This window comes from Myxine glutinosa, chromosome 3 (genome assembly GCF_964187855.1).
Source record: "Myxine glutinosa chromosome 3, kmMyxGlut1.1, whole genome shotgun sequence".
NCBI lineage: Eukaryota > Metazoa > Chordata > Myxini > Myxiniformes > Myxinidae > Myxine > Myxine glutinosa.
The window spans coordinates 217,316,139-217,344,130 of record NC_136263.1 but is presented as its reverse complement, the minus strand read 5'-3'; the positions used below and the strand labels follow the sequence as shown (position 1 = coordinate 217,344,130).

At 44.7% G+C, this 27,992-nt stretch overlaps 1 protein-coding gene across 50 annotated transcripts in view; it reads left to right on the top strand.

The window, feature by feature from the left end:
- Nucleotides 1-21,893, top strand: part of LOC137422869 (far upstream element-binding protein 1) — an 83,183-nt gene extending 61,290 nt beyond the window's left edge. For 4 of the 50 annotated variants that reach the window (XM_078775013.1, XM_078775000.1, XM_078775011.1 and 1 more), the window contains 13 exons: nt 983-1,085; nt 3,404-3,504; nt 7,268-7,369; nt 10,502-10,652; nt 10,844-11,007; nt 11,802-11,918; nt 12,077-12,191; nt 12,505-12,642; nt 13,041-13,121; nt 13,279-13,338; nt 13,454-13,522; nt 13,678-13,898; nt 14,534-14,789. In XM_078775013.1, the coding sequence (XP_078631139.1) occupies nt 983-1,085; nt 3,404-3,504; nt 7,268-7,369; nt 10,502-10,652; nt 10,844-11,007; nt 11,802-11,918; nt 12,077-12,191; nt 12,505-12,642; nt 13,041-13,121; nt 13,279-13,338; nt 13,454-13,522; nt 13,678-13,898; nt 14,534-14,563 (1,452 nt within the window). In that variant the 3' untranslated portion in view covers nt 14,564-14,789. Of the gene's footprint in view, nt 1-982; nt 1,086-3,403; nt 3,505-7,267; nt 7,370-10,501; nt 10,653-10,843; nt 11,008-11,801; nt 11,919-12,076; nt 12,192-12,504; nt 12,643-13,040; nt 13,122-13,278; nt 13,339-13,453; nt 13,523-13,677; nt 13,899-14,533; nt 14,790-21,646 lie in introns of those variants that run through there. The other 46 variants (XM_078775037.1, XM_078775022.1, XM_078775036.1 and 43 more) reach the window with 26 other exon arrangements.
- Nucleotides 21,894-27,992: the final 6,099 nt, after the last annotated feature.

Below are 27,992 nucleotides of genomic sequence, written 5' to 3'. Positions count from 1 at the left end.
CCATGACAATCTTCTCCATTTTGCCCTATTTTCTGCATCTCTCCTTGTTAACCCCCTTGCCCGCATTTCTTCTTCCACCATCGTTGGCCAAGTGTTTCTCGGTCTTCCCCGTCCTCTACTTCCTTCTACAATCCCTTCTCTGAAACTGCTTCACCAATCGATGTGAAACTTGTCATGTCTGGTAAAAATGTGATACTTGAGAACAGCTGAAGACATTTAAATCAAACCAGTTTATATTTAGGACAGTGAACGATGGCATCTACCCGTTGTGGGCCTATGCGTTGAGACTATGCGGTGGCATATTAGCGACAGTCGCATTGTTCTAGTTTAATAGATGCAACTGTCTTGTATTTCTCATTGAAATTGAGAGTTTGTTCCAAATATATTTTTTGGACACCGCTCCTTTCCTATTCCATCTCCAGGCGCTGCATGACGTCATCGCCGGGCACCGAAGGGGGGCCGACGATGACGCGTGCTCAAACGGAGTACTCGGTTTTTGTTTTCTTTCTTGTTTCTTGCTAAATCGAAAATTTTTCAAGTATATTGGTCAGTTGTGGTTGTTATTCTGTCTGTCACTCGCCTACAGGTCACAATTCTATACCGATCGTCATGAAACTTCAAGTTGTAGAGGTTGTCACAATTTAGAAGCCTATTGATTGAGGTCAAATTTCAGAAGTCTGCATTTTTCATTTGATTGGCTTGAAATTTGAAAAGCATTTGTATATAATGCCACTAAATTGGGAAACCAACTATTTTTGAGGTCGAAGGTCAACTAACTGTCTTTGATCACATGGATGGTCTGGTGCTGAAAAAAAAAACCCAGTGCTCAGCATGTAGGAACATGTCGTTGCACTTGAATATTGATGTCACTTTTTTGCCTTTATTTTATTTATTTTGATTTCTGCTGCAGTTACTATTTTGATTTTGATGCCTGCATTGTCAAAAATGGTGAGTTTGTAATTTGTATTATTGACCTTTGCAGCTCCCTGTGCCCCGCTTTGCTGTTGGCGTAATCATTGGGAAGGGAGGAGAGATGATTAAGAAGATTCAGAATGAATCTGGAGTTCGTATTCAATTCAAACAAGGTTTGCAATTTTGTCATTGTTATTTTTAAGTGCTTGGTGTCATTATTAGTGTACTAATAGCCTTGCAGGCCGTGGTATCCTGTCGTTTCTGTTCAGATTATTATTCGTCCGTTTTTTGCGCTTGTTTTCTTAAACTTTTTTTTGCTCTCAGCAACCATGCCCGATTGACATAACTTTCAGGATAGTAGCTCGACTTGGAATAATCGACTGGGCATGAGGAATATAGGGGTGAAAATTACATTATCATCAGTCGCATGGTCTCGCAGCCACATTGGTTAAAAATAAATCGTATCGATCAATAAGAAACTTTAAAGATGTTATTAACTAACTACCCATTCTGCATTCAATTTGATAAAGATGATATCATGGGTCAGTTGTCAGATCAAAACAGGGTTGTATCGAAGCAGGGCAGTTTGGTACTCAGCCCTAACTGCGTGCAGTTATAAAGCGAGCTTCTAGTTACCCTCGCCTGAGGAGAGGGTATTGCATTTGAGTCTGTTTACTTGCGAAAAATGAATGTTTTAAAAGTATATTGGTTGGTCGTGTGCGTTATTCTGTCTGTCAGGTGCCTACAGGTCACAATTTTCAACCGTCACAAAACTTCACCAAATGGTAGAGTTGGTCATAAGCAAGAAGCATATTGTTTTTGGGGTCAATAGGTCAACATTGGCCAAAGGGCACCAACTTTGTAGAATTTCTAAAATCCTCAATTTTCATCCGATAAAGAGGGTTCGCATACCAGGTCACTGAATTCAGCCACCAACTAATTTTGAGGTCATCATAGGCCAATAACTTATTTTAGGGATTTTTAAAGTATCGTATGCACGACATATTTCTTGTTTGTTTGTCTGCACAGAATAATATGATTTTCTCTGCAACCGTTGGTCCTATTGACAGGAAATTTTCACCATTGGTGCAACTCCACCTGTAGAATTTTTTTCATGATAATTATGATGTCATATGTCACGTGGTATGGCCGCCATCTTGGAAAAACCGAAATACTTTGCACCTCCATATCTCTGAAAGCACTGCATAGAAAAAATTGAAATATGGCTCATTGTAAATAAATCTCCATGGGAATAAAATATGCTAATGATGATGTCATGCATGTGTGAGAAGTGTTATGATTTATGGGAGCGAGACATGGGTAATGAACGTAGAGCAGCAACGAAGGCTGGAAAGGGTGGAAATGCGAATGGTTCGGTGGATGTGCGGATTATCGTTGAGAGAGAGGAAGACAAATGATGAATTGCGAAAGATGATGGGAATAGATGGTGTGAAGAGAAACAGTTTGAGATGGTTTGGTCATGTGTTGAGGAAGGATGAATGTGACTGGTTGAGAAGAGTGATGGAAATGAATGTGGAAGGAAGTAGAGGGCGGGGAAGACCGAGAAAGACTTGGCTAAAGATGGTCGAAGAAGAAATGCAGGCAAGGGGGTTAACAGGGGGGAGGGGGGGGGGGGGGAACAAAAAACCTTTAGAGGCCATTTTTCCCCGCAAAGCGGGGGTTGGCCTTTTTTGGGCACCGTGGTTGTTGTTGTTTTTGTTGGTCCCCTTTTTGAAGCAATGTTTTACGGCCGGATGCCCTTCCTGCCGCCAACCCTGTTTGTCGCCTTTTACAACAAACAGGTAATTACCAGTGAACTGGTACTCAATTAGCCGACCTCGGAAGGATGACAGGCTGAGTCAACCCCCCTGGCGTTGAACCTAGGATCCTAAGCTGGCACCCTAGCCGCTAAGCCAACACCAGGGTTAACAAGGGGAGATGCAGAAAATAGGGCAAAATGGAGAAGATTGTCATGGGGACCACAAGGCTGACCCCCGCTCTTGCAGGGAAAATGGCCTTTAAAATGCCTGTTGTTTGTCTGTTGTTGATGTCATGGGTGCCTCCATTATGACGTCATAATTCGACAAGTACAAAACTTCATCTGATCAAGATGAAATTTCTTGAGCATCATCTCGGGATAAATTGGTGGAGAAAAAAAAGAAAGGTCCTTGGTCATGTGGTTCGGCCGCCATATTTGTTTTAACACAAAATCCTTAAAAACCACTGAAAAAAAACGTCCTGGCAAGGGTCTGCAATCTCATTGCTCTTTCTAGTTAATCTTGTTATTATTGATTATTGAGGTACAAAATTATTTCGACAAAGCTGTCATGAGTTTTACCTTTGCCACTGTGCTTTAATAAAGCATCTTTGCAAATTGAGAGGTGGATACACTATTTTATTGTTTCACCACAGCTATGCACAGTTCTATTACACACATACAGGCTTGTTTTGTTCTTTAAATTCCCTGGTTAATTTTTTTCTTTCCTCTTAGATGATGGTTCTGGCCCAGACAAAATGGCTTCAATTGTAGGCCCACCGGATCGCTGTCAGCATGCAGCACAGCTGGTCACGGAACTGATTTCCAGTGTTCAGGTATGCTTTTGACATGCTGATGACATCAATGTTTGAATAAGGTATTTGTGGTGTGTTAACAGATGTGTGCTTCACAATCCACAGTTTTCTTTGTCGGCATAAATGAGGATCTAGTGATTTGTCATTTCAAAAAGTGCCTTTTCCATTAAAAAACAAACATTCCGTTTCCAAAATAAATTTCATTTTGTTATCGGTGGGAACAAATAAACAAACATTTATTTGTGAAAAATATGCCAAAAAACACAGTTGGTACGTCAAGCCGAAAATCACTGTGGATGCATGAAGCCGAAAAGCACAGTGGGTGCGTGGAGCCGAAAAGCACCGTGGGTTTCTTTGGAGCCGGAAAGCACCGTGGGTTTCTTTGGAGCCAGAAAGCACCGTGGGTTTCTTTGGAGCCGGAAAGCACCGTGGGTTTCTTTGGAGCGGGAAAGCACCGTGGGTTTCTTTGGAGCCGGAAAGCACCGTGGGTTTCTTTGGAGCCGGAAAGCACCGTGGGTTTCTTTGGAGCCGGAAAGCACCGTGGGTTTCTTTGGAGCCGGAAAGCACCGTGGGTTTCTTTGGAGCCGGAAAGCACCGTGGGTTTCTTTGGAGCCGGAAAGCACCGTGGGTTTCTTTGGAGCCGGAAAGCACCGTGGGTTTCTTTGGGGCCGGAAAGCACCGTGGGTTTCTTTGGGGCCGGAAAGCACCGTGGGTTTCTTTGGGGCCGGAAAGCACCGTGGGTTATTTGGGGCCGGAAAGAACCGTGTGTTTCTTTGGGGCCGGAAAGAACCGTGGGTTTCTTTGGGGCCGGAAAGAACCGTGGGTTTCTTTGGGGCCGGGAGCCGGAAAGCACCGTGGGTTTCTTTGGGGCCGGGAGCCGGAAAGCACCGTGGGTTTCTTTGTAGCCGGAAAGCTCCGTGGGTTTCTTTTGGGCCGGAAAGCACCGTGGGTTTCTTTTGGGCCGGAAAGCACCGTGGGTTTCTTTTGGGCCGGAAAGCACCGTGGGTTTCTTTTGGGCCGGAAAGCACCGTGGGTTTCTTTTGGGCCGGAAAGCACCGTGGGTTTCTTTTGGGCCGGAAAGCACCGTGGGTTTCTTTTGGGCCGGAAAGCACCGTGGGTTTCTTTTGGGCCGGAAAGCACCGTGGGTTTCTTTGGGGCCGGAAAGCACCGTGGGTTTCTTCGGGGCCGGAAAGCACCGTGGGTTTCTTTGGGGCCGGAAAGCACCTTGGGTTTCTTTGGGGCCGGAAAGCACCGTGGGTTTCTTTGGGGCCGGGAGCCGGAAAGCACCGTGGGTTTCTTTGGGGCCGGGAGCTGGAAAGCACCGTGGGTTTCTTTGGGGCCGGGAGCCGGAAAGCACCGTGGGTTTCTTTGGGGCCGGGAGCCGGAAAGCACCGTGGGTTTCTTTGGGGCCGGAAAGCACCGTGGGTTTCTTTGGGGCCGGAAAGCACCGTGGGTTTCTTTGGGGCCGGAAAGCACCGTGGGTTTCTTTGGAGCCGGAAAGCACCGTGGGTTTCTTTTGACAGGATTCCATGATTTGAAGCCTTCCGGCTTGTTCTTTTCCTTGAAGGTAGTTTTGACATAGCCTGGAGGTGTGTTTAGGGTCATTATCTTGCTGTGGGATGAACCCCTGACCAACTAGGTGTATGGCAGAGGGTATTGCATGGCATTGCAAAATGCTGTGGTAGCCGTTTTGGTTCAGGGTGCCAGTAACTCTGTGCAAGTTGCCCACTCTGGATCTAGCAAAAGAGCCCCAGACCATCATGCTTCCTCCTCCATGTTTGACAGTTGGTGCCACACACTGAGGAACCATCCTTTCGCCTCCTCGACGGCATACAAAAAGCCTGCGTGATGAACCAAAGATTTCAAATTTTGATTCATCGGTCAATAAGACCTTCCAGTCTTCAGTAGTCCACTGGTGGTGCTTCATGGCCCAGGCAAGCCTCTTTTTCTTATTTTGCCATCTTAGCAATGGCTTTCTTACTGCCACTCGACCTGTCAAACCTGCACCTCGAAGTCTTCTCTTCACAGTTGAAACTGAGATTTGCTTACTTCGACCAGTGTTAAGCTGTGCTTGAAGCTGTTGTCCTGTGAGCCGCCTATCTGGCTTTGGGTCTGCCAGACCTCTTCCTGTCAGAGTTTCCTCCAGTTTCCAATATACTATTTGCTGCAGTGCAATATTGTCCAAAAAATGCTTCAGAGGGTGTAATAACAGTCTGTTCCAATACTGCTTTTATACAGACAGTGGGTTTGTAATCAAGTAATCAGCAGAGGTTGGGACACCTGCAGGAATTGTTTGCATCAACTTTCAAGGCTTAATTTACTTACATTGCTGCAGAACAGCTGTAAGTTGTTAACCCATTACTTGTTCCCTGAAGAAGGCCTTTTTTTTTTACAATATAACTGTGCAATTTACATTATTTTCCTGTTTTTGCTAACCTAAACATTTTTTTTTAACTCGAGCAGTTTACTGCTTACCTTTGTACCATTTCAGGTTATTCACTGGACATTAAACTGTGTAAATTTCAATTAAAAACTGGGAAAATTGAGGTGGTCTAAAACTTCTGACCAGTAATGTAGCTTGCTTGCAGTTCTTTTGTGGTTGTTGTTTCGTATGCAGCCTGTGGCTGCTGGTTGCATCATTTCTCTGGAAGCGTGTTTGTGCCGCTGATGCAGTGCCCTAATTGTCAGTGAGCTGGTACTCAATTTGCCGACCTCGAAAGGATGACAGGCTGAGTCAACCCCCCTGGCGTTAATTCAACGATCACCCAGGATTCAAACTCAGGATCCCAGGATCCCTAGATAGCACCCTCACCGTTAAGCCAACACCAGGCTTCTTTTGTGGTCCCAAAATATGTCTTGTGTGGAAGCATGATTTGTATCTTCTGATGTTTTTTGGAAATTATTTGATTTGGAGTGTTGACTGTGAAGAACGTATGTAGTGGTTCGGGAGGTGCATTGATTTGGGGCAGTCGAACCTTGCCACTGTTTATTGCAGCATGACCCTGGAGCTCCTGTCCATTTAATTGTATCGCAGTGCCTGCAAGTAATTGACATTGAGCCAATAGCAACTAATCCACTAATGGATCAGAAGCTTAATCCAAGACTGGATTGTCGGAGAATGCAGGCTTTTATTTTTCCCTCCAGGGCTCGTTCCTGGATGCAGCTATTCCTGCCGTGTTTGCCTCTTGTCTTGCTTCTTGTTGTTGAGTTGAGGCTGCTCTGGAAGAAGCTTGAAAAAATGTTTTTTTTTTTTTGTTTTTTTTTTCGGGGGTAGAGCTAGCTACTAGCTTCTTCTTGTACTTTGGCTTCTTTTGGAAGGAGCCATCTTCCTGCGAGATTTGACGGAGGGGGGGGGGGCAGCGGGGAAGGGTATGGGAGAGAGGAGGAGGGGCCAGCAAGGTTGGAGTGAGGAAGGAGGGAAAGCGATGCTTCACCACACGTCGGTGTACACTCCTGGAAGAGGGGGTGGAGGGGAGGGATGGGAGAGAGACTGGGATTAGCAGAGAGTATGTTATGCTAAATGCCTGCACATACCTCCCTCCTGTATCAGTGCTTGTGAGTTGACTGTTGTGCCCGAGGCAAAGTTGCCTCCTCCAAGGTCCGCGGTAATATATGCTCAGGCACACATGTATATTCGCATAAAGTACATCAAAACGACCACCCCAAAGGTTTACCTTTAAACGGAGGTTCTTAAAAGAGGAATTCAAGTGGAAAATTATCAAATTCAATTCAAAAATATATAAAGTCACAGAGAACACAAAATGTCAGCCTATGCTTTTCGCAGCTCGAACAAACATGGCGGAACTCCGAACACGAGGACGAAATGAGCGCTTGTGAGTGGAGCGTTGTGAACAAGGCACCGCAGCCTGTTGCAAGTTCCGTTGCGGTAATATATACACACTCACACATGCACACACGTATACACGTACACATGCATAAAGTACATAAAAACGACAACCCCAAAGGTTTACCTTTAAACAGCGGGCTGAAAAAAAGAGGAATTCAAGTGGAACATTATCGAAATTCAATTCAAAAATATATCAAGCCACAGAGAACACAAAATGTCAGTCATGCTTTTCACAGCTCAAACTAAAAAGGCAGGACTCCGATCACGAGGTAGATGGACGTTATATTTTTATATGTGCATGGGGAAAACGCCTTCCGTATAGCACGGAAATCCATCTTTTTGTAACAACCCATACGGAGGTTTCCGTATTTTTGTCGTCAGAAAAACATGCAGTGATTACAGAAAAGTGAGGTGCTTTTCCAATTTGCTGATTCGTTTCAAAACCAATTCCAAGCAGATGGGGTTTAATGCTAACACATCATGAGCACGATTATGTGAATTACTCCCATGGTCGTTTTGAGGTATTTTTGTTGGTTAGCCGGGTACAAAAGCTTGCAAGCACGTTACCGTGATCAGATGTCCGATAGGCAGGAGAACATCTGTCTATGGTGGCAAACATGGAAATAGTGTTCATTGTGAATTTTCCCATCACTGTTCCCTCCTGTGAACCTAACGGGAAATACCGATCTGCCGTCTTTAAATTGCATGAAGTAAAAACACAATTCTGCTGCACATAAATACAAAACCTAATATTGCCTGTTAGTCGTCAAGTATGTGGCCACATCGATACGAGACCAATAAGTCTTAAGAACTGAGGCAGGAGGAGGTAATTTTGCCCGTAATGCCTGTGCTGCACCGCGAGCTCATTAATTGAATGTGTCAGGCTCTCTCTACTCAATGATTCTGGGAAACCCCTTCAGCAAAACAAGAGTACGAGATGTTTTTTGTGGAGTTGTACTGGAGCTTTCTGATTTACTGAAATGATCGTCATGATCGTCATGATCTCCTGAGTTGATTCGGCTAATTAAGGATTTTAGCCTGGTGTTGGCTTAGCGGTTAGGGTGCTGGCTTGGGATCCTAGGATCCTGGGTTTGAATCCCGGTCGATCGCTGAATTTAACACCAGGGGGGTTGACTCAGCCTGTCATCCTTCCGAGGTCGGCAAATTGAGTACCAGCTTGCTGGGATGAATGATCTTGTGTACCCCGGTTTAGAATAGGTACACCGTATCCTTGCGCATCGTAAGAGGCGACCGAGGGTTGGCGTCAGGAAGGGCATCCGGCCATAAAAACGTTGCCTCAAACGGAACCATGAGATCATGGGGCCCGCAAGGCTAACCCCCGCTCCGGCGGGGAAAAATGGCCTTAAAACGATCATTCATTCATTCATTCATTCAAATACGGAAGAATTCCCATGTTTTAAACGCATGCCATGTTGGGTTGTTACGTCAGCTTAATACGTCCTTCTATGGCCTGGAATTCTAATTGCAAAATAAATAATCAGATATGTGCTTGGTGAAAGGTAAGTAAGGGGGGTGGGGGGTAGGGGATATGCCCAGACCTCCCCTTTCCCCCATAGTGGGGAGTCGTTTTGCTCGTTGCTTTCCTTTTTTCGGAAGTTCTGCAGTTTCACCAATGTATTTATCTATCTATGTCGAAGTGACAGATCGGGTCGGATAATGAAAGCAGATCGCACAAAAAGGGGAAATGTCGTGTAAAACAAAAATTGCACAACATTTTCATTAAGTGAGGCACCAAACACAGGTGGGTGGGGCAAACTTTGTCGATTGATGTATTTTTGGGCGTGTTTTGCAGAGCAACTGTGCAGGTACTTTTGCCGTGTATCGCCATGGCTTGCGTACGAACAACCAAACGGTTTGCAGAGGGCTCGCCAAGTGCCTTAAGCACTCAAGCAAGCACTCTAACAAAATAGTTAAGGAACGACTGGCTTAGCAAGCTGATTGCTGATGGGGCACACTTGCAAAAACAAAAACCTTGCTAATTTCGTAGCCTTTTCAGATTTAGACACTTATTTAGTCCACCAGCTCTGATCCTCAAATCAGAAGAGAGATGTCGATTATATACTTAGTCCGTGAGAATCCATTGTGGAGAGCCACATCGTATGCAGACGATCACTCCGAGCTCCTCATTTGAAAACTATAGTACCGACAAAAGCGATGTACACAGCAATTCGTAGGTATGAAAATCAGGCATTCAATGATGTGAGGAAAGTGGAAAAAAAGAGTTTTTGAGCTTTTTATCGTAAAACCATTTCAGCATGTTCCCAAACCAAGGCATTTTTGAGCAGGCCAAAACAAAGCTTAAGACACCTCTGAGGGATAGCGGGCTGACCAAGGATAAAGCCTGGTTTTGTTTGAATTGAATAAGCCAGTTATCTTTAGGGATGTTTAAATATGCCCAAACACCCAGTTTTCATTCGTGCACTCTTGGAGTTCCTCTAGTGTGCACACAATGTTTCGGGCTGTTTGGTTTCATGGATTTGGAGTTATGGAGGAGACGTACTGACTGATTGACACACACACACACACACACACACACACACACTTTCTCTTTTATTACTGCAGATTTGGCTTTTCGTCCCCTCCCCCTCCCCCTTCCCCCCCTTCCTGCATATTACCTCTCCCAGTGAAGGTGGACGGATGTTGTTTTCATGCCTGTCTGTCTGTGAGCAAGATATCTCAGTTATGGACGGATTTGAACGGAACTTGGTGGATAGGTTGGGTGTGTAACAAGCACCAATTGATTAGGTTTTGGTGAAGATGTGGATATGATAATTTTTAAAATGTTTCTTCACCTTCTCCAAAAACGATATATAGCATGATATTTCAATGTTGTGGACGGATTTTGACAAAACTTGGTGGATGAGTTGGTTGGGTGACGAGAACAAGCCGATTAGATTTTTGTTCAAGTCCGGATCCACATTTGGCCTATCAGCGGGATACAAAATGTAAACTGTTTAGCCTGGTGTAGGTATGCGCCCCACCAAATGCTGTTCTAGTTTTTCCGTCTCAAATCGTTAATTCTGTCAACTTTCCGTAACATAGAACATCTATGCCTATAAATGTTTGCAATGTGTGGGATAGTTGCAAGCAATATATATATATTTTTTGCTTAACGCTTTTCCTAAACTCGGTGCACTCATCTGTTGGTAGAATGGACCGCCCGGGCCAGGCGGACCCGGAATGGGCCGTGGCAGAGGTCGTGGATTTGCCCGAAACGACTGGATGGGCCCACCTGGTGCTGTTCCAGATCAGTTCAGCTATACTGTACCAACCAACAAAGTTGGTCTGATTATAGGCCGAGGTGAGTCATGAAGTTTTAATTGCTGTGAAAGAAACATTTAGTTTGGGTGACATCTTTTATTCTTCATGAGGTCTATGTTGTGTTTGTGTGTTTTATAGAAAATGCATGATTAAGCTTTTTTAATGGTGCTGGTTCTCTTTTATTTGAGCTCCTTGTGCTTCCATGATTGCCACGTATGCCTTTATTCGCAGGAGGTGAGACTGTGAGGAACATCAATCAGCAGACCGGTGCACATGTGGAGCTACAGCGGAACCCACCACCAAACTCTGACCCCAATTTCAAGGTTTTCCTTATTCGTGGCTTACCACAGCAGATCGACCACGCACGCCACATGATTGACAACATCGTACATGGGGTAGGGCATGTTGCCATTTTATTTTGTTGGGTTCTCGTATAATTGTAGCTTGGCAACGTTGCGGCTTATAATATTGAAGTTTATGTCGATGTTTGGCAGATTTCCTGATCTTTCGTTTGTTCTGAAGTGTGACAAGTCGCATCACAACACCTTTTTGGTTTCCACGTTCCGTCAATGGACACGTTTTTATTTTTTTAATTTATCTATTTATTTATTTACTCCACCAGAGTGAAGCTTATGGGAGAGCTCATTTTTATACGTGCTGAAACAGACCTTGTGCTTTGGTTTAATCGTGGGATATACCAAAAAGGTTTGAGTGATAGTTTGCACAAAATCCAGGAGAGAGAAATGTGATGCTGGAGCGCACCACCTCGTCGCACAGAGCAGTACTCCATTGATCTAGAGATTTTGACTGACTGACTAGAACTGATTAGATTGACTAGAACAGCACTTGGTAGAGCGTGTGTACCTCCACCAGCCTGAACAGGTATGTTTTGCCCACTGATCGGCTGGATCCTGGTTTGGATCTTCTCTAAAATCGAACCAATTCGTCCTTGTCACACATCGGAGGCTTGCACATCATCTTTGTCCCAATGATGCCATCAATAGATAGTTTGAACACCAATCGCGTGTTCGTTTGTTTTATGGTGTGGAGTGTACATGTGTTTTTAAATGGTAACATTTCAATGGAAGCATAACAACCTGTTCCATGTTGCACATGGGCATCTTGGAGCACTGACCTTTTGATAAGAGTAGATGGTTTTTGGAAACTGACTGTTGCTTTCTCCCTGCAGGGTCCTCCTGGTCCACCTGGTCCTCCTGCTGGCCCGGGCCCATTTCACCACCCTGGTCCATATCCTGGACCTCCTGGACCACACGGACCTCCCGGACCACACGGTCCTCCTCAGCAGTGAGTCCATGCAATAGTGCAGATAACCACACGGTTTATTTCTCGATTGCACGCACAATTGTATTTTTAGCCGAGACGATACCTTCGTACCTCAAAGTAGTAAGTTCATTCGGCGCACCTGTATTCGGCTCATCTTGCTTATCTTTGTTTCCCCATCGGCCAACCATGACCGCCGCCATCAGCGGCCCTCCACCACCACCTCAACCTTACCCTGGGGGACAAGGTTGGGGCCCACCATACCAGCCGTGGCAGCCCCCTGGTCCTCAAGATCCAAGTAAGATTTTGGAATGGCTTTTGTTTTTTCTGTTGTTAAAGCCATTCTGTCCATCTCTGCTTATTTGGCTTGTTGATCTGTTGTTCAAGGACACTTTAACTGCTCTCACAGTTTCAGTGTACGATTGTACAAGATTGAAGCTTTTCACATGTACACACTAGTTTACTTGATTACAAAATTATTATCCATGAAGTGAGCTGAAGAGCATTTTGTGGAAAGGTTGCACAATTTGTGCCAGTCCGGTGCCCTGTCGACCGGCCAGGGGCACGTGCGCTCAGCCGGTCCAATTCGGAGCATTTGTATTTGTTCGCAGATAAGGCGGCAGTGGATGCCAACGCAGCTGCATGGGCGGCTTATTATGCCCAGTATTATCAGCAACCAACACCACAGCCTGCGCCACCTCAGACGTCACCAGCACCGCCTGCCGCAAGTGCCCAGCCTCCAGGCCCAGGTACGGCCCAATGATCACCTTGTTTGTTGCGGACGTGCTTGTTTAGTTTGCAGACGGCTTGTCTGTCTCGATCATGGTTTAATGTTGTTCTTGCTTGTATTCTGTTATTAGATTATTCGTCCACTAGGCAGAGGGGACTATACGTTTGCTCTCCATGTCTGTCTCTCCATCACACCTGTGGTTGTCTGCACTCTTTTCCCATACCCTTTGACATATTGAACTGAATCTTGGTACTTGGCTTTATGATAAGTTTCAGGGCATTTCATCCATTTTTAAAATGTATGGCTTTACTATTCCAAATATTGGGTTGTTAGCGGACATGTGTTGCAAAGCAATCCTCCCTGTTGTTTTTAATAACTTTTTTTGTTTATTCACTTTTGTTTTTGTATTTCCTGTAGTTCCCGAACAGCCGCAGCCTGCTCCAGCTAACGCCCAGCCTGATTACACTAAGGCATGGGAGGAGTATTATAAAAAGATAGGTATGTGACATCGCAGCAGCAAGTTGCATCCGTGCGTGATGAACGTTCGTCATTGAAGCTTTTTAATAGGTTTGGCAAGTTCATTAAATTTGTTCTTCACGTTCAGTCAAATTTGAATATTTTAGCTTCGCGCCTTTTCCCCTCCCGCGGCGTGTAGGCATGTGCGCACCATCTGCAAGTCTGCCCTCAGGTGTGGAACTGCAATCCAACTTGGCTGGTGTGTTTCACTCGGTGGTGTGTCCCTGGTGTTGTGAGCCAGGCTTGTGGTTGCCGTATTTTTTCATGTTCGATAATCTTTTGTCTAAGTCGACGCCGTGTGTGCTGTTCCGCAGGTCAGCAGCCTGGAACACAACCGGATTACACAAAGGCCTGGGAAGAGTATTACAAGAAGCAGGGTGAGTGTAAGTAACCCCATCATGTTCTTCTTTATTATTCTTTGAATTGTATCGGTGAATGAAAAGGATCGTAAAAGCTATGCTTTTCGAGCAAACTTTAAAAGCGTGTTTTTAAGAAAGGTCCTCCCGCTCACATTCTCACCGCTTTGTCTTTGTTTCAGCTCAAACCGCCCAAACGTCCACCGGCGCACCGCCTGGCCAGCCCGATTACTCCGCCGCTTGGGCCGACTACTATCGTCAGCAGGCGGCCTATTACGGACAATCCCAGCCTCCCACCGGACCCCCGGGCGTCCTTCAGGGTCCCGGAGGCCCGCCCGCTCCGGTGGCCTCCGCTTCTCCCGCCACTCAGCAACCGCCGCCCCCAGGGCAGGCTCCGCCGCCGGTACGAATTTGTCATGTCGCACCTTGTTGAGCACACCGTGTGCTTTCCACCCGCGCACACGTGTGCCCCTTTGTGTCTGTAAGCAGGTTCCAACTACTGGTAGGTACAATTTTTGTTTTTGTACATTTCTCTAACTTTTGTCTTTGTTAATTGTTTTGTTGTGTTGCATTTCACACATTCCTTTCTTAAGTGGTGCAAGTTGTGATTATTAGTAGTAGTCATCACCCACACATCCGTCAGGCTTTATAATTTGTGGGTTCAATGAGGGGGCATCTCTCGTACAAGCTTATTTGTACTTCTCACTGGATTCTCAGACTGGTTATTGAGGTGAAATTGGTGCATGCAATGCGTTACCATGGCTACATAAGCATCACTTCCATTTTTGTGAAGTTGTTTCCTCTTGGTCAGAACCCCTGGAGCATTCATGTTGGGCTGCTACCCCTATCCACTCCCCTTAAGTTAAAATTAATTTTTCACTCCATGCCCCAACCTCAAATGTACTTTATTTTTCAGTTTTTTAACAAAAAATAAATTAATCTGAGAACGGTGCTTTGCCTAATCACGGTTCCTTGTACAATTGTGCTGAGGAAGATAGAACTCGCAAATGGTGGCGTGTTGCCCTTGATTTAATGCAGGTGATGGCTATAAGAATGCAGGCGTGCTGATGGAACCTCAAAACGGTGTGGCAAACAGTTTGTGATCAAGAAGGTTCAAGTTTGGGGGCCTTTTGCTTTTTCAACTGCGTATTCAATTTTGGAATGAGGGTTTTTTATATTTTAAATTTTCCTATTGAAAAGTGCTATGTTCTTTTGCAAAATTGAAAGTGAATTAATTGTATAAATGATTGTGAGTTTTTCGTTTAATTTCCAATAAATGCAAACCTCCTTTTCACTTTGGAGCAAAGACGAGCTTTACATTGGACCATCGGACGGTCCCTTGGCTGTTTTGACGGGTATAAGATTTCCTCAGGCACCGGCTCGGTGACCTGCCCTCCACTTTCCCAGAGATACCAAGTCAACTGGCCTACTGGTTTGCACTTTTTGGGGGCACAAAGACGACCACTGTAGATAGTCTTGCAATGCCAAAGGCCTGTGCTGAACCCACCCTCCCCCCTCCTGTCCCCTGTTAACTTCTTCTTTTTTTTTTTTTGTCCCCCGTCGCACCGCGGAGCGAAAGGGAGACTATGGTTTTCCCCTCTGTCTGTCTGTCCGTGCGTGCGTGCGGGCATGCGTGTGTGTGTGTGTGTGTGTGTGTGTGCGTGCATGTAAGCGAAGGACCGCATTCGAATTTGGTGTGTGGGTGCAACCCACGTCAAAATCCAAGATGGCCGCCACCATGTATGTCTGATGCCATGTATGTCTGAACCTCGTGAGCTGAATATCTTGAAAAATAAGCGAAGTACCAACTTCTAATCTGGTGTGTGGGTGTATCTCGGCATCAGGAAGAACGCTATTGAAAATTGGGTTGCCACGTCAAAATCCAAGATGGCCACCGCCATGTATGTCTGAACCTTCTGAGTGGAATATCTTGAAAAATAAGCGAAGTACCAACTTCTAATCTGGTGTGTGGGTGTGTCTCGGCACAAGCAAGAACCCTATTGAAAATTAGGTCGCAACGTCAAAATCCAAGATGGCCGCCTCCATGTATGTCTGAACCGTGTGAGCGAAATGTCTTGAAAAATAAGCGAAGTACCAACTTCTAATTCGGTGTGTGGGTGTATCTCGGCATAAGGAAGAACCCCATTGAAAATTGGGGCGCCACGTCAAATCCAAGATGGCCGCCGCCATGTATGTCTGAACCGTGTGAGCGAAATGTCTTGAAAAATAAGCGAAGTACCAACTTCTAATCTGGTGTGTGGGTGTATCTCGGCATAAGGAAGAAGGCTATTGAAAATTGGGTCGCCATGTCAAAATCCAAGATGGCCGCCGCCATGTATGTCTGAACCTTGTGAGATGAATATCTTGAAAAATAAGCGAAGTACCAACTTGGTGTGTGGGTGTATCTAGCAATAAGGAAGAACCCTATTGAAAATTTGGTCGCCACGTCAAAATTCAAGATGACCGTCGCCATGTATGTCTGACCCTTGAGTGGAATATCTTGAAAAATAAGCGAAGCACCAACTTCTAATCTGGTGTGTGGGTGTATCTCGGCATAAGGAAGAACGCTGTTGAAAATTGGGTCGCCACGTCAAAATCCAAGATGGCCGCCTTGCGTCTTCCACTTTGTCAACTCGCATCACTTCAACGACGGGGGACCTAGGCGTAACGCTTGTTAACACTATATCAACCATGTGACTAATATCTAGCCTGTTCACAGCTGCTTACAATTGAATATCAATACGAATGGATGCATTGCTGTCACTTCTTTGCAAAGCTAAATTTTTCATTATAAATCCCGTTGTTTCGTATCGTCACTCGGTGTGGGCATCTCGCATCACTCGCATTACATTACTGCTCTGTGCTGCTTTTCCAGCGACGCCCCAAGTGTGAAAAAAGGTTGGCCATTTTACTTCGATTATTTCAATGGTCGGTCGGCTGTATTGTGGAGGACCTCACTGTTATATAACCACAAGACCATTCATTGGCTCAATGTACAGCTCATCTTTGCTCCAATTGCCCAATAGGAAATCTTCCATTTGATTTTTACCATTTCTAAATAGCATTTGCCAAATAATTGAGTGGTGTATTGGTTACAGCGGCTGTTTAGCATGAGGCGTCATCGACAATGTACTTTTATCTGCTGCAGGGAGAATCGTTTTCGTTTTAAAATAGAAGACAGCAAAACCTTGCTGTCCCATGATATGGCAATTGGCCTGGTCCAGAAATGGGGGTTTCTTGCAAATAGCAGTAAACATATCACTATGTTGCTAACTTAAGACGATCAAACTAATTTTCGATCCAAAAAACGAGATTTTTATTTTTGGAAAAATTGCCTTATGCACAAAAGTATTCTCAAAATCGACGAAGGCAGTTATGTTCGTAATGTATCGATATGCTCGTGTAGAGTGAGAAATTGGACGAACGTGAAGATCGACCCTCCACCTCCTCCCATCCCCCATCCCCCAACACCCTCCACGGAGGCTGAGGTTGACCAATGTGGGATTTGGACCTGAAGATCGTTATTTTCAGCTATTTTGTCTTCGCAAGCTGAATCTTTACTGCTTTGTCTTCTCGCTGAAGAGATGTGTATTGGTGATTGGAGCTCGAGAAAGATTGATGGGTAGTTTAAATTGGAGAGATGTATGGAACACTGCAGTTGGAGAGGAAGAGGAGCATTGTCCATCTGTTGGAAAAGAGTTTGTTCATGCAGGTGTAGGCACCTCTCTGTCATGCCTGGGTTAAACAGTACCGTACTGTTCTCCACGCGGCCGACAATTTCCAGGATCTCGTCACCCAGACTGACCGTGTCGACCTGCGTGTCGCGACACTCTCCAGACTACTTTGCTGGGTTTGACGATAATGTACCGCATGGAAATGCTTACGAATTGTGTGCCTCGACCTCCTTCAGAGCTACTCTGCCTTTGCCCACTGTGCCGCTCTCTGTTCTGATGATGCTATGACAGGCTGATGATTTGCTGTCGTGGCCTTGCAAGTAGCCACGATTGAAGCAGATGTTTCTCAATCGATGTTCTTTGTTTTCTCGATCATGTCTTGCTTCTCTCAGCAACTTTTGAACAGACCTGATGTGTCTCGTTTTTGACTCGACGTCCCATTCTCACCCCCTTTGTCATCTACAGTCACGTGAAAAAGTAAGCACACCCCATGTAAAGTTTTGACTTTTTCAACATATTTCAACATACAGCTATTTGATCTTCATTTCAACAATATTGATAGAAAAAGGTGATTATAATATAACAAATATCATGAAACATTTACATTTTTTAGTCCATTGTATAATTTAAATAAACATAAATGCAAATTTCGCATGTGGAAAAAGTAAGTACACCCCTACATTTATCACTACTTCAAATACCGAAAATTAGAATCAGGTGCACCAGCTCAGGTGCAAATGATTAGAACATTGTTAGAGAGGATCTTGGAGGAACCTGTCTTATTTAAACCTCAGACATTTAGTTTGGTTTGCTCTTTGTTGTGGAAGTGTGCGGCGTCACCATGCAGAGATCAAAAGAGCTCTCTGAGGCCTTCAGAAAGAAGGTTATAGATGCCTACGAGTCTGGGAAGGGATTTTAAAATCTCCAAACAATTTGAAATCTATCATTCGACTGTCCGGAAGATCATCTACAAGTGGAGAAGATTCCAAACAACTGCCAACTTGTTCAGGCCAGGCCGCCCCAGCAAGTTCAGCCCGAGAGCAGACCGCAAGATGCTGAAAGAAGTCTCTAACAACCCCAGAATGTCATCACGGGACCTACATGTATCTCTTGCCACTGTTGATGTCAAAGTGCATGATTCTACCATTAGAAAGAGGCTGCACGAATTTGATCTACACGGGAGGTGTGCCAGGAGGAAACCTTTGCTGTCCAGAAAGAACATCAGGGCAAGACTAAAGTTTGCCAATGAACACCTAGGCAAAGACCAGCACTTCTGGAACAATGTGCTCTGGACAGATGAGTCAAAGGTAGAGCTATTTGGCCACAGTACCAGAGACATGTTTGGCGAAAACCAAAGACAGCAAATTGACCACAAGAACCTGATACCAACTGTGAAGCATGGTGGTGGAAATATGGTTTGGGGCAGCTTTGCTGCATCAGGGCCTGCGCAGCTCACCATCATAGAATCTACTATGAATTCTTCATTGTACCAGAGGGTGCTTGAGGATAATGTCGGAAATCTGTCGGAAAGTTGAAGATCAACCGAAAGTGGACCTTGCAACATGACAATGACCCTAAACATACCAGTAAATCCATCAAGGAATGGCTGAAAAGAAAGAAATGGAGGGTTCTGGAATGGCCAAGTCAAAGCCCGGATCTAAATCCCATCGAGATGTTGTGGGGGGATTTGAAACGTGCTGTGCATGCAAGAAACCCCTCAAACATCGCACAGCTGAAAGAATTCTGCATGGAGGAGCGGGCAAAAATTTCTCCCAGTCGATGTCAGAGACCTGTAGACAGTTATAAGAAATGCATACTTGAGGTTGTTTCTGCCAAAGGGGGCAATACCACCTATTCGAGCCAAGGGTGTACTTACTTTTTCCACATGTGAAATTTGCATTTATGTTTATTTAAATTATACAATGGACTACAAAATGTAAATGTTTCATGATATTTGTTATATTATATCACCTTTATCTATCAATATTGTGGAAATGAAGATCAAATAGCTGTATGTTGAAATATGTTGAAAAAGTCAAAACTTTACATGGGGTGTACTTACTTTTTCACGTGACTGTACCTCCTATGTGGGCCGAAAGCCGATCACATATGGTTATCATTGATTTATGGATCGCTTCCTTTAGCGTATTTGTTTACATGGGTAAAATGCAGGAAAAACGCCACTTAACTGGTGATGCAATTTAATTTGATGAAGAATAGGAAGACTGGAGCACGCTCGAGCATTTGACAGAAGACTGCGGAGCACACTCGAGCACTTGACCGTGTTCGAGTGAATGTTCACAAGAAAGCCATTGGATTCTTCCATTCAAGAGCACGTTCCTGTATCGTGTGCGCCTGCCTGTGGGGAGGCGTTTTTTATTTATTTTACTTCCCTTTGATCATTGCCAATTATGAATACGATATCTGAAGTGCAGCTCAGTGAGGTTTTCCTGCATACGTTTATAATTTCTCCGTGGTTGTGTTCATCCGTTTAAAACGTTTTTTTTTTTGTTTTTTTTCTGTTACCGTATTAACAAATAAGCTTTCAATCCACGCTTTCCCTGCACTATTTTATCTTTGCGTGGTGACCGCCACACAACACGTGCACTTCTGAATGGGAAACAAATCGTGTGCTTTCACCAGGTTAAATGGGAAACAAGGCTTTAGGAGGACTCGGCACGTCGGTGCAAAAATTAAATTTTCTCAACCTAATTTTAACAGGTATGCTAACTGCTGTCATGGAGAAGGGGGAGCAGAGTGCAGGGGAGAAAAAAAGGCAAATAGATGTTTTGTGCGTGAGCCCTCCAAAATATAGAGCAAACCTTGGCCCCTGACTCGTGCACTCACCATTCTTGCAGACCTGATAGATCAGTTGTGGCAATTTCCAAATTGAATTAGGTGACCATCCATAATGAAATCCACATGTTGTTTATGTCAATAATTTTCTTTCTTCCACTGTGCTGTTCACCATGTTTCTAACCCTCCTTGTTTCCTGCAAGATTCAGCGAGTGGTGCGGCGGTGTCTGACACATTTGGTCCTCTGGCTCCTTGTTAACAAATGCGTGTCTGTCTCTCTCTCTCTCTCTCTCTCTCTCTCTCTCTCTCTCTCTCTCTCTCTCTCTCTCTCTCTCTTCCTCCTCCTCCTCCTCCTCCTCCTCCTCCTCCCCCCCTCTCCTCCTCCCCCTTCCTCTCTATCTCTTCCTCTCCTCTCTACCTACCTCTCTCTGTCTACCTCTCTGTACCCCTCTCTATCTGCCTCTCTCTATCTACCTCTCTACCTCTACCTCTCTCCCTATCTTCCCCTCTCTACCCCTCTCTTCCTCTCCTCTCTGTCTCTCTCTCTCTCTCTCTCTCTCTTCCTCCTCCGCCTCCCCCTCCTCCTCCTCCCCCTGCCTCGCTCTCTCTCTTTCTCTCTCTCTCTCTCCCGCTCTCTCTTCCTCTCCTCCCCCGCTCTTTTGCTCTCTCTTCCTCTCCTCCCCCGCTCTCTCTCTCTCTCTCTCTCTTCCTCTCCTCCCCCGCTCTCTCTCTTCCTCTCCTCCCCCGCTCTCTATCTCTTCCTCTCCTCTCTTTCTACCTCTCTCTACCCCTCTATCTACCTCTCTCTGTCTACCTCTCTGTACCCCTCTCTATCTGCCTTTCTCTATCTACCTCTCTGTACCCCTCTCTATCTGCCTCTCTCTATCTACCTCTCTAACTCTACCTCTCTCCCTATCTTCCCCTCTACCCCTCTCTTCCTCTCCTCTCTGTCTCTCTCTCTCTCTCCCCCCCCCCCCCCCCACTCTCTCTCTCTCTCTCCCCCCCCCCCCCCACCACTCTCTCTCTCTCTCTCTCTCTCTCTCTCACTCTCTTCCTCTCCTCCCCCGCTCTCTCGCTCTCTCTTCCTCTCCTCCCCCGCTCTCCCTCTCTCTCTTCCTCTCCTCACCCGCTCTCTCTCTCGCTCTCTTCCTCTCCTCCCCCGCGCTCTCTCTCGCTCTCTTCCTCTCCTCCCCCACTCTCTCTCTCTCTCTCTCTTCCTCTCCTCCCCCGCTCTCTCGCTCTCTCTTCCTCTCCTCCCCCGCTCTCCCTCTCTCTCTTCCTCTCCTCCCCCGCTCTCTCGCTCTCTCTTCCTCTCCTCCCCCGCTCTCCCTCTCTCTCTTCCTCTCCTCACCCGCTCTCTCTCTCTCTCTCTTCCTCTCCTCCCCCGCGCTCTCTCTCGCTCTCTTCCTCTCCTCCCCCACTCTCTCTCTCTCTCTCTCTCTTCCTCTCCTCCCCCGCTCTCTCGCTCTCTCTTCCTCTCCTCCCCCGCTCTCCCTCTCTCTCTTCCTCTCCTCACCCGCTCTCTCTCTCGCTCTCTTCCTCTCCTCCCCCGCTCGCTCTCTCTCTCTCTCTCTCTCTTCCTCTCCGACCCCGCTCTCTCTCTCTTCCTCTCCTCCCTCTCTCTGTCTTCTCTCTCTCTCTCTCTCTCTCTCTCTCTCTCTTGCTTTTCTTTGCTCTGCAGGGCCAATAAGAATGGCGAACCTTGCCAAGTGGATGTGTTGCTCCGTTGTGGACAGAAAGCATTTTGTTAGCTGTGTCGATGCAGACTGCACGAAGATTATTTTGCTGCAGCACACACGTCATCTTCTAAGTACCTGAACTTAGCACAGAAGTCTTTTGTTATTTTTATTATTTCCAGTGTATAAAAGCAGTTATGTTTTGGATATCTTGACTGGCATGATTTGTGATTAAAATGTTTTTATAAGGTTCTGCTTTGACTAGAACATTCCATCTGTTTTTCTTGTTTCAAAGTCATTTGATACTGTTGTGAGAGTGATGCTTGGGGATGAGAGTGAGGAGAGGGTTAGGTGGGAAAGGCAGTCGGTTTGATTCCAGACAAGTGGATTTTGTGTGAATTCTCCAGTGCACCGTGTTTTATCAAGCTTTTAAACATCATACTGGTAAGTTCAACAGAAGGGGGATTTCCTTGCGCCAAAACTATGAAGACGTTGCCAGTTTTCGGGTTGGAGGAGTGTTGTTGCCTTTTGCTTGTACTGATACATTAAACTCATTTGTTCTAGCTTTTTTGGGGGAGAGTTTCTTGTTTGCAAGCGTTCTGCAATGAAAAGGATCATATTGCGTGAAATGAATTGCTGCATATACAGAGCGTCGTGTTGCTGTAGAACGTTTGTCGGCTTGTATTGAGCATAGCAGTGTGGGCCCTTAGCCGATGTGCAAAGATTTGACGATGATTATCTCCCCAATCGCAATGCTGCTTGTTATGTATTTATTTTGTTTGGCGGTGTAGTTAAATCGGCAGCAATCCGAACCTTAGGCGAGTTTCATGAATCGGTGTGTTTTTATCCCCCTCTTCCGCCCCTTATAAGTTTCCTTATTAAGTTTCCCGTAGTTGCAATTGCCTCCGGCCCGTGCAAATGTACAAAGCCACTTGAAAATGTTTTGAGCCTGTTTTGGAAATTAACTGTTGGCATCTAAGTTATCAATGTCAATCTCTTGTTTCGTTACATTTGCAACTAAAATCAGAACTCGTTTATTCACCTGATTAAGTGCTTGTAGTTTACTTTACTGTCCTATTGCCATGCCGTGCTCGATGATTTGAAACTAGTCTGTTTTCAGATCGAGAAGCAACCTTTTAAGATGCACGGTGCAGTCTCGGTCTAAACGCGTTGGCTAGGCGTCCCTGTTGCACCTGCATGTCTCTTGCCGGCCGCCTCTGCAAGGTGAGTGGCCAGGCATCTGTGCCGTGCAGCATCGATTTGGTGTTTTTATGCCATGATATATGATGCATTGATGAGAAACGTGACTTGACCCGTTGTGAGTTGCAAAATGTCATTTGCAATGCATTTGTCCTCCATTTACATCGGCTTGCAATAATTGCTGAAAATTCGCCTTGAAACTCACTCCTGCATACAGATTTGAATGCAAATAGATCCTTGCTCCAAGAAATAAGGATAAATGGTGAAATGTCTGGTATTTTATTTTTTATTTTTTCCCTTGCCCACAAAGCAACGTTTTGTATTGACTGCATATGTGAAGCATTGCAGTCGAACTGATTTACCACATAGCGAATGAAAGCCAGACGTATGCAAATGCGGTATGTAACATTTCCTGCATTGAGCAGCACAGTAAATTGACCGTAATGCTTATTTATATATATATATAAATATACATTTTTTTTTTTTTTTTTTTTTTTAACCATCTTGCTTGTCTGGATGCTTCGAGTTTTCTTCTTGGACAATTTCTCCTCTGCAGCCGTCCATTTAGACGCTTTGTAAGTATCCCAAAACAAATCCAAATGATAACGGAAATCTTTACCTTGATTCTGACATTGCATTTATTCTCGCTGACACTAGTTCATTGATGTAAAGTCGATCCAAGGCTTCGCTAAATTTTTTCCAAATGATTTTGCTTTTCATGCATCCAATTGTTGTTGTTTTTTTTGTGCAACGTTCTGACCCCTCGTGACAAAACTGTTTTGACGTACGTGTGACCTGTTGCATATTTGTTGTGGATAATCTTCAAAAAGTAATTGTTTTCTGTACTTTTTTTGGCATGAACAGTAATGTATTGAAACGTCCGTCCGGCTTGTGCATATGCCGTATGTAACGTAGAGCGTGTAGCGATAACACGGGAGGGTAGTCGGTGGTTGGGCCTTGTTTGAGCAACAACTTTTAAATTGCTATACTAATGCAAGCTGCTACATATCGTTTGAGCATTGACTGAAAGCAGGCCGCACTGATGACAGAGTTTTGTCTTTTGGATTTGGAATTTTGATTTTGCATTTGACCATCATTGTATGCAGTTTGTGTTGCACTCGATTTCCAACCTTTGTCCCACTGAATCTGTCTTTAACATGGGATGATATGTAGAAGTCTACTTTAAGTTTGCTTTTGAAATAATACAAAAATGATAAGGGCTGGACCGTGTACGGAGCGAGATGGGGTTGTCTGCGGTGAAGTGCAAGACTCGCGCGAGTGCACACGTTGGATCCTGGTTTGATGGATGTTTTTCGTGGGGGGGTTTTTTTTTCGTTGTTGGTTGTTTGACCTTTGCAGCACCCGGTAAGAACTGTTTCAAGTATCCACGCCACTGATATCAATGATGAGTCTAAATATATTTTTAAATCTCGAGGTCGATGAAGGTAAGCAGAACTATGCTCGATTTTGTTTCGCTATTTGGTTTTCTTAATTACTTTCCTTTGTTGTCATGAGGATTATTTTGTGGGGGTCTGTGATGCAGAATTAACAGCTGGAATTTAACAGTCATCGTGGTTTGTGGAGGGGAGTGTGGAGGAGGTGGGAGTAACAAGAATGTAGTACTAAGAGTATGTTGATTAGATACTGTTATGACGAGGTCTTGCAAGCCATTTGGTATGGCAGTAGAGTGGTTGTGGTGAGATGTAGTTGAGGCTTTGTGTGTGTTTGTGTGCGCTCAACGGGTCCCGTGAATGGTAAAAGGCGTTGCTGCCATGGACGTGCTCCAAAAGTACAAATGCAGAGGAACGGCAAGACAGCATGGGTATGTATTACCATTTAAAGAGGGGCAGTCGTGGAATGTTTGCTCGTGCATCAGAGGGTTGGGATTCTTCATAGCGAGGGACTTCCTTGGTAGATTGTGTGCTGTGTGCATTTTCAAAAGGTTTTTGGTTATTTTTTATTTCTTTTTGTTGTTTATTCTTTTCCTCTTGCTGTACATTGCAGAACCTTGATTAATTGTTTGCTCATCCATGTCAATGATGTCTCGTAGTTTGCAGAAACTAAGTAGTGTGATTAAGCTTTCACTTGTTCAGTTTGTGCAGAATTCCAATAAAAGTTACTTCTTTTTCATTGTAGTATTGGGTATAAAAGAGGGTTATTTTTTTCGGGAGGGGGGGGGGGGTGGTGGAGGGTTAAAAAAGTATTGTTGCAATTGAGCATTTGGGTAAATTGCAAGGGAATGTTATTTATTGTACATTTTGTTTTTTCTTCAAAGGGAAAGTCAAACTATTGCAATTTAGTGGAATTTGTTTGCTTTTGATTGACGTGTTGGTTAGCAAAGTCCAAGCAGCTAAGTCGTTCATAAACAGGCTTGCCCACAAACTGATCGAACATGGCCTTTGTGCATGGGCTGAGTCGTATGGATTATACCGATTTGTTTGAACTCGTTTAACCGACTTGCCTCTTCCACCCCTACCCCTTTTGTCTGGGCTCTTTAACTCTTGAAATGGCGCAGGATGGGTCAACAGAAGAGAAAAGTGTTTGATGGGATAAGGTGGAGAAAAAATATGAATTATTGGAAACTACTAATTTGAATAGGTACAGGCAGGAAAGGTCGATGCTTATTGTTTGGATGGGGAAGGTGGGGGCATCAAGTGTATGCTGGAGCCGCCACAAAATGGTGTTTGGCAAGACTTTAAAGGGCGTGTGGCAACACCAAGAGAACCACTAGTGAACTCGATGAGGTCTCCGCCAAAATTGGACTTCAAGGGAAGTACGTATGAAACTACTGTAATTTATCTGTAATACAATCAGTTTATTCATCTTTTCTCTTGGCTGGAATATTCCCTACCTGAGTGTGTCCAGTCGTGCTCCTGTCTTTAACCTTTCAAAACTGCAACTCACCACCAGCTCAAGTGGCTGACTTTCCTCCAAACTGTATTTGTGCTCCATTCGACTCTGCAACTCTGCCATTTTTTGTGTGTTCCTGGAGCTTCTCTACCCTGTTGTTTGGCCATTTCCCACCTCATTCAGCTTTTCCTTGTGCATTGACCTCAGGTTAATAAAATACATAATGCAAGTTCCTGAACCAGATTTTAAAGCCTATTAGTAATAACTATGCATGTTTTCTTTGAATAAGCAAAATTTCGCTCGACTGATCATATATATATATGATCAGTTGCTATCATATGTGGAATATGAACTGATCATATGTGGAATAAGCTATATATATATATATATATATATACATATATATATACACACACACATAGTTGTGGCCAAAACTGTTGGCACCCTTGCACTTTTTTCAAATAACTCGATTTTCTCTCAAAAAAGGTTGAAATTGATGAAAGTATTTGGTCTCCACAATTCTTTATTTCACCGTTAATATTACAGAACCTTTGTTTTTGATTCAGATCTTAATATATCCTTTTAAATCGGAAAATAAAAATAAAAGCCATGACAAAAGTATTGACACCCTTTGGTACCACAGACTTTGGACAAAATAACTGCAGTCAAGCGCTTCCTGTAGCCACGAATGACCTTCCTACACCTCCCTACTGGCAGTTTGTCCCACTCTTCTCGTGCAAACTGCTCCAGTTCTCCCAGATTTGAAGGGTGCCTTCTCCCAACTGTTGTTTTCAGATCTCCACACAGGTGTTCAATGGGATTTAGATCTGGACTCGTTGCTGGCTGCTTCAGAACAGTCCAACGTTTTGTCTTGAACCATTCCTGGGTGCTTTTTGAAGTGTGTTTGGGGTCATTGTCCTGCTGCAAGACCCATGACCTTCGACGGAGACCGAGCTTTCTGACACCGGGTTGAACATTGCACTCCAAAATGCCTGGGTAATCTCCTGATTTCATGATGCCATGCACACATTCAATATACTCAGTGCCAGAGGCAGCACAGCAAACCCAAAACATCACTGAACCTCCTCCATGTTTGACTGTAGGGAAGGTGCTCTTTTCTTTGAAGGCTTCATTTTGTTTTCTGTAAACAAAGAGAATCTTTCTATAATTCACCAAATGTCCGTCCGTCCGTTGGAAAGTACCACAAAAACGGCTCAACCGATCGCAACGATATTTTGGGTGGGTATTCCTGGGGCCCCTGATAGTAAAATAGGCTATATTGTATTTACAAGTTTTCCAGTTTTCCCAAACACGATGGAATAATATTTACCGATATGAACAGTGATGTGGCTTTTGTTGAAATTCTACGAACCAGGAGAGAGTAGATCGACTCCTGACGAACTCTTCCTTTATAAACGTGCGGCTCCGAAGTAACACGGCAGTGTGTTGCAAAGCGACTGAGAAACAGGTGTAGCGGCCGCTTCAATGTTAGATTCGGCGCGCACTCTTCACACATAAATGTGCGACTGAGAGAGACGTGTAGCGGCCACTACCGTTTTGCAGAATTCAGATCTTTTTTTCAAAATGGGCGCCATGTTGTGTTTACATTTTGATGATTTGCGTGTGGGATGATTCAACGGATGTTCATATGAATCGTTTAAAATAAAAAAAGCCTTCTGATATTTTGCCTTTTCATTTGGGCCTCCCAATTGAAGCCCCCACCTGTAGGGCGGGTAGGCGGGTACCGTTGCTAGTTACATCAACTGCAATTTGGTCATCTTTCCACAGGTCATTCTCGAAAGATTTTGGCTTATTTAGGTGTGTTTTGACAAACCCCAGTCGGCTTTCTTATGTCTCCCTCAGCAGTGGGGTCTTCCTGGGTCTCCTCCCATGGAACCCCCTTTCATTGTGTTGGTGACGGATGGTGCGAGTTGAAACTCGTACCTTGTGTCTGAAGGTCAGCTTAAATCTGTTTGGGAGTTGATTGAGGTGCTTTCTCCACCATTCAAACAATCCTTCGCTGCAATCTTCGATCAAGTTTTCTCTTGCGTCCACGTCCAGGGAGGTTGGCTTCATTGCCATGGGCCTGACACTTCCTGATAACATTGCGTACGGTGGACACAGGAACATCAAGGTCTCTGGAGATGGACTTGCAGCCTTGATTGTCCATGCTTGGCTACAATCTTGTGTCTGACCTCCTCAGACAATTCTCTGGTTTTCTTTATTTTCTCCATGCACATTGCGGGACACTGACACAAAACAGCAGAATGACTCCTTTTCTCGATTCAAACGGATTGAATG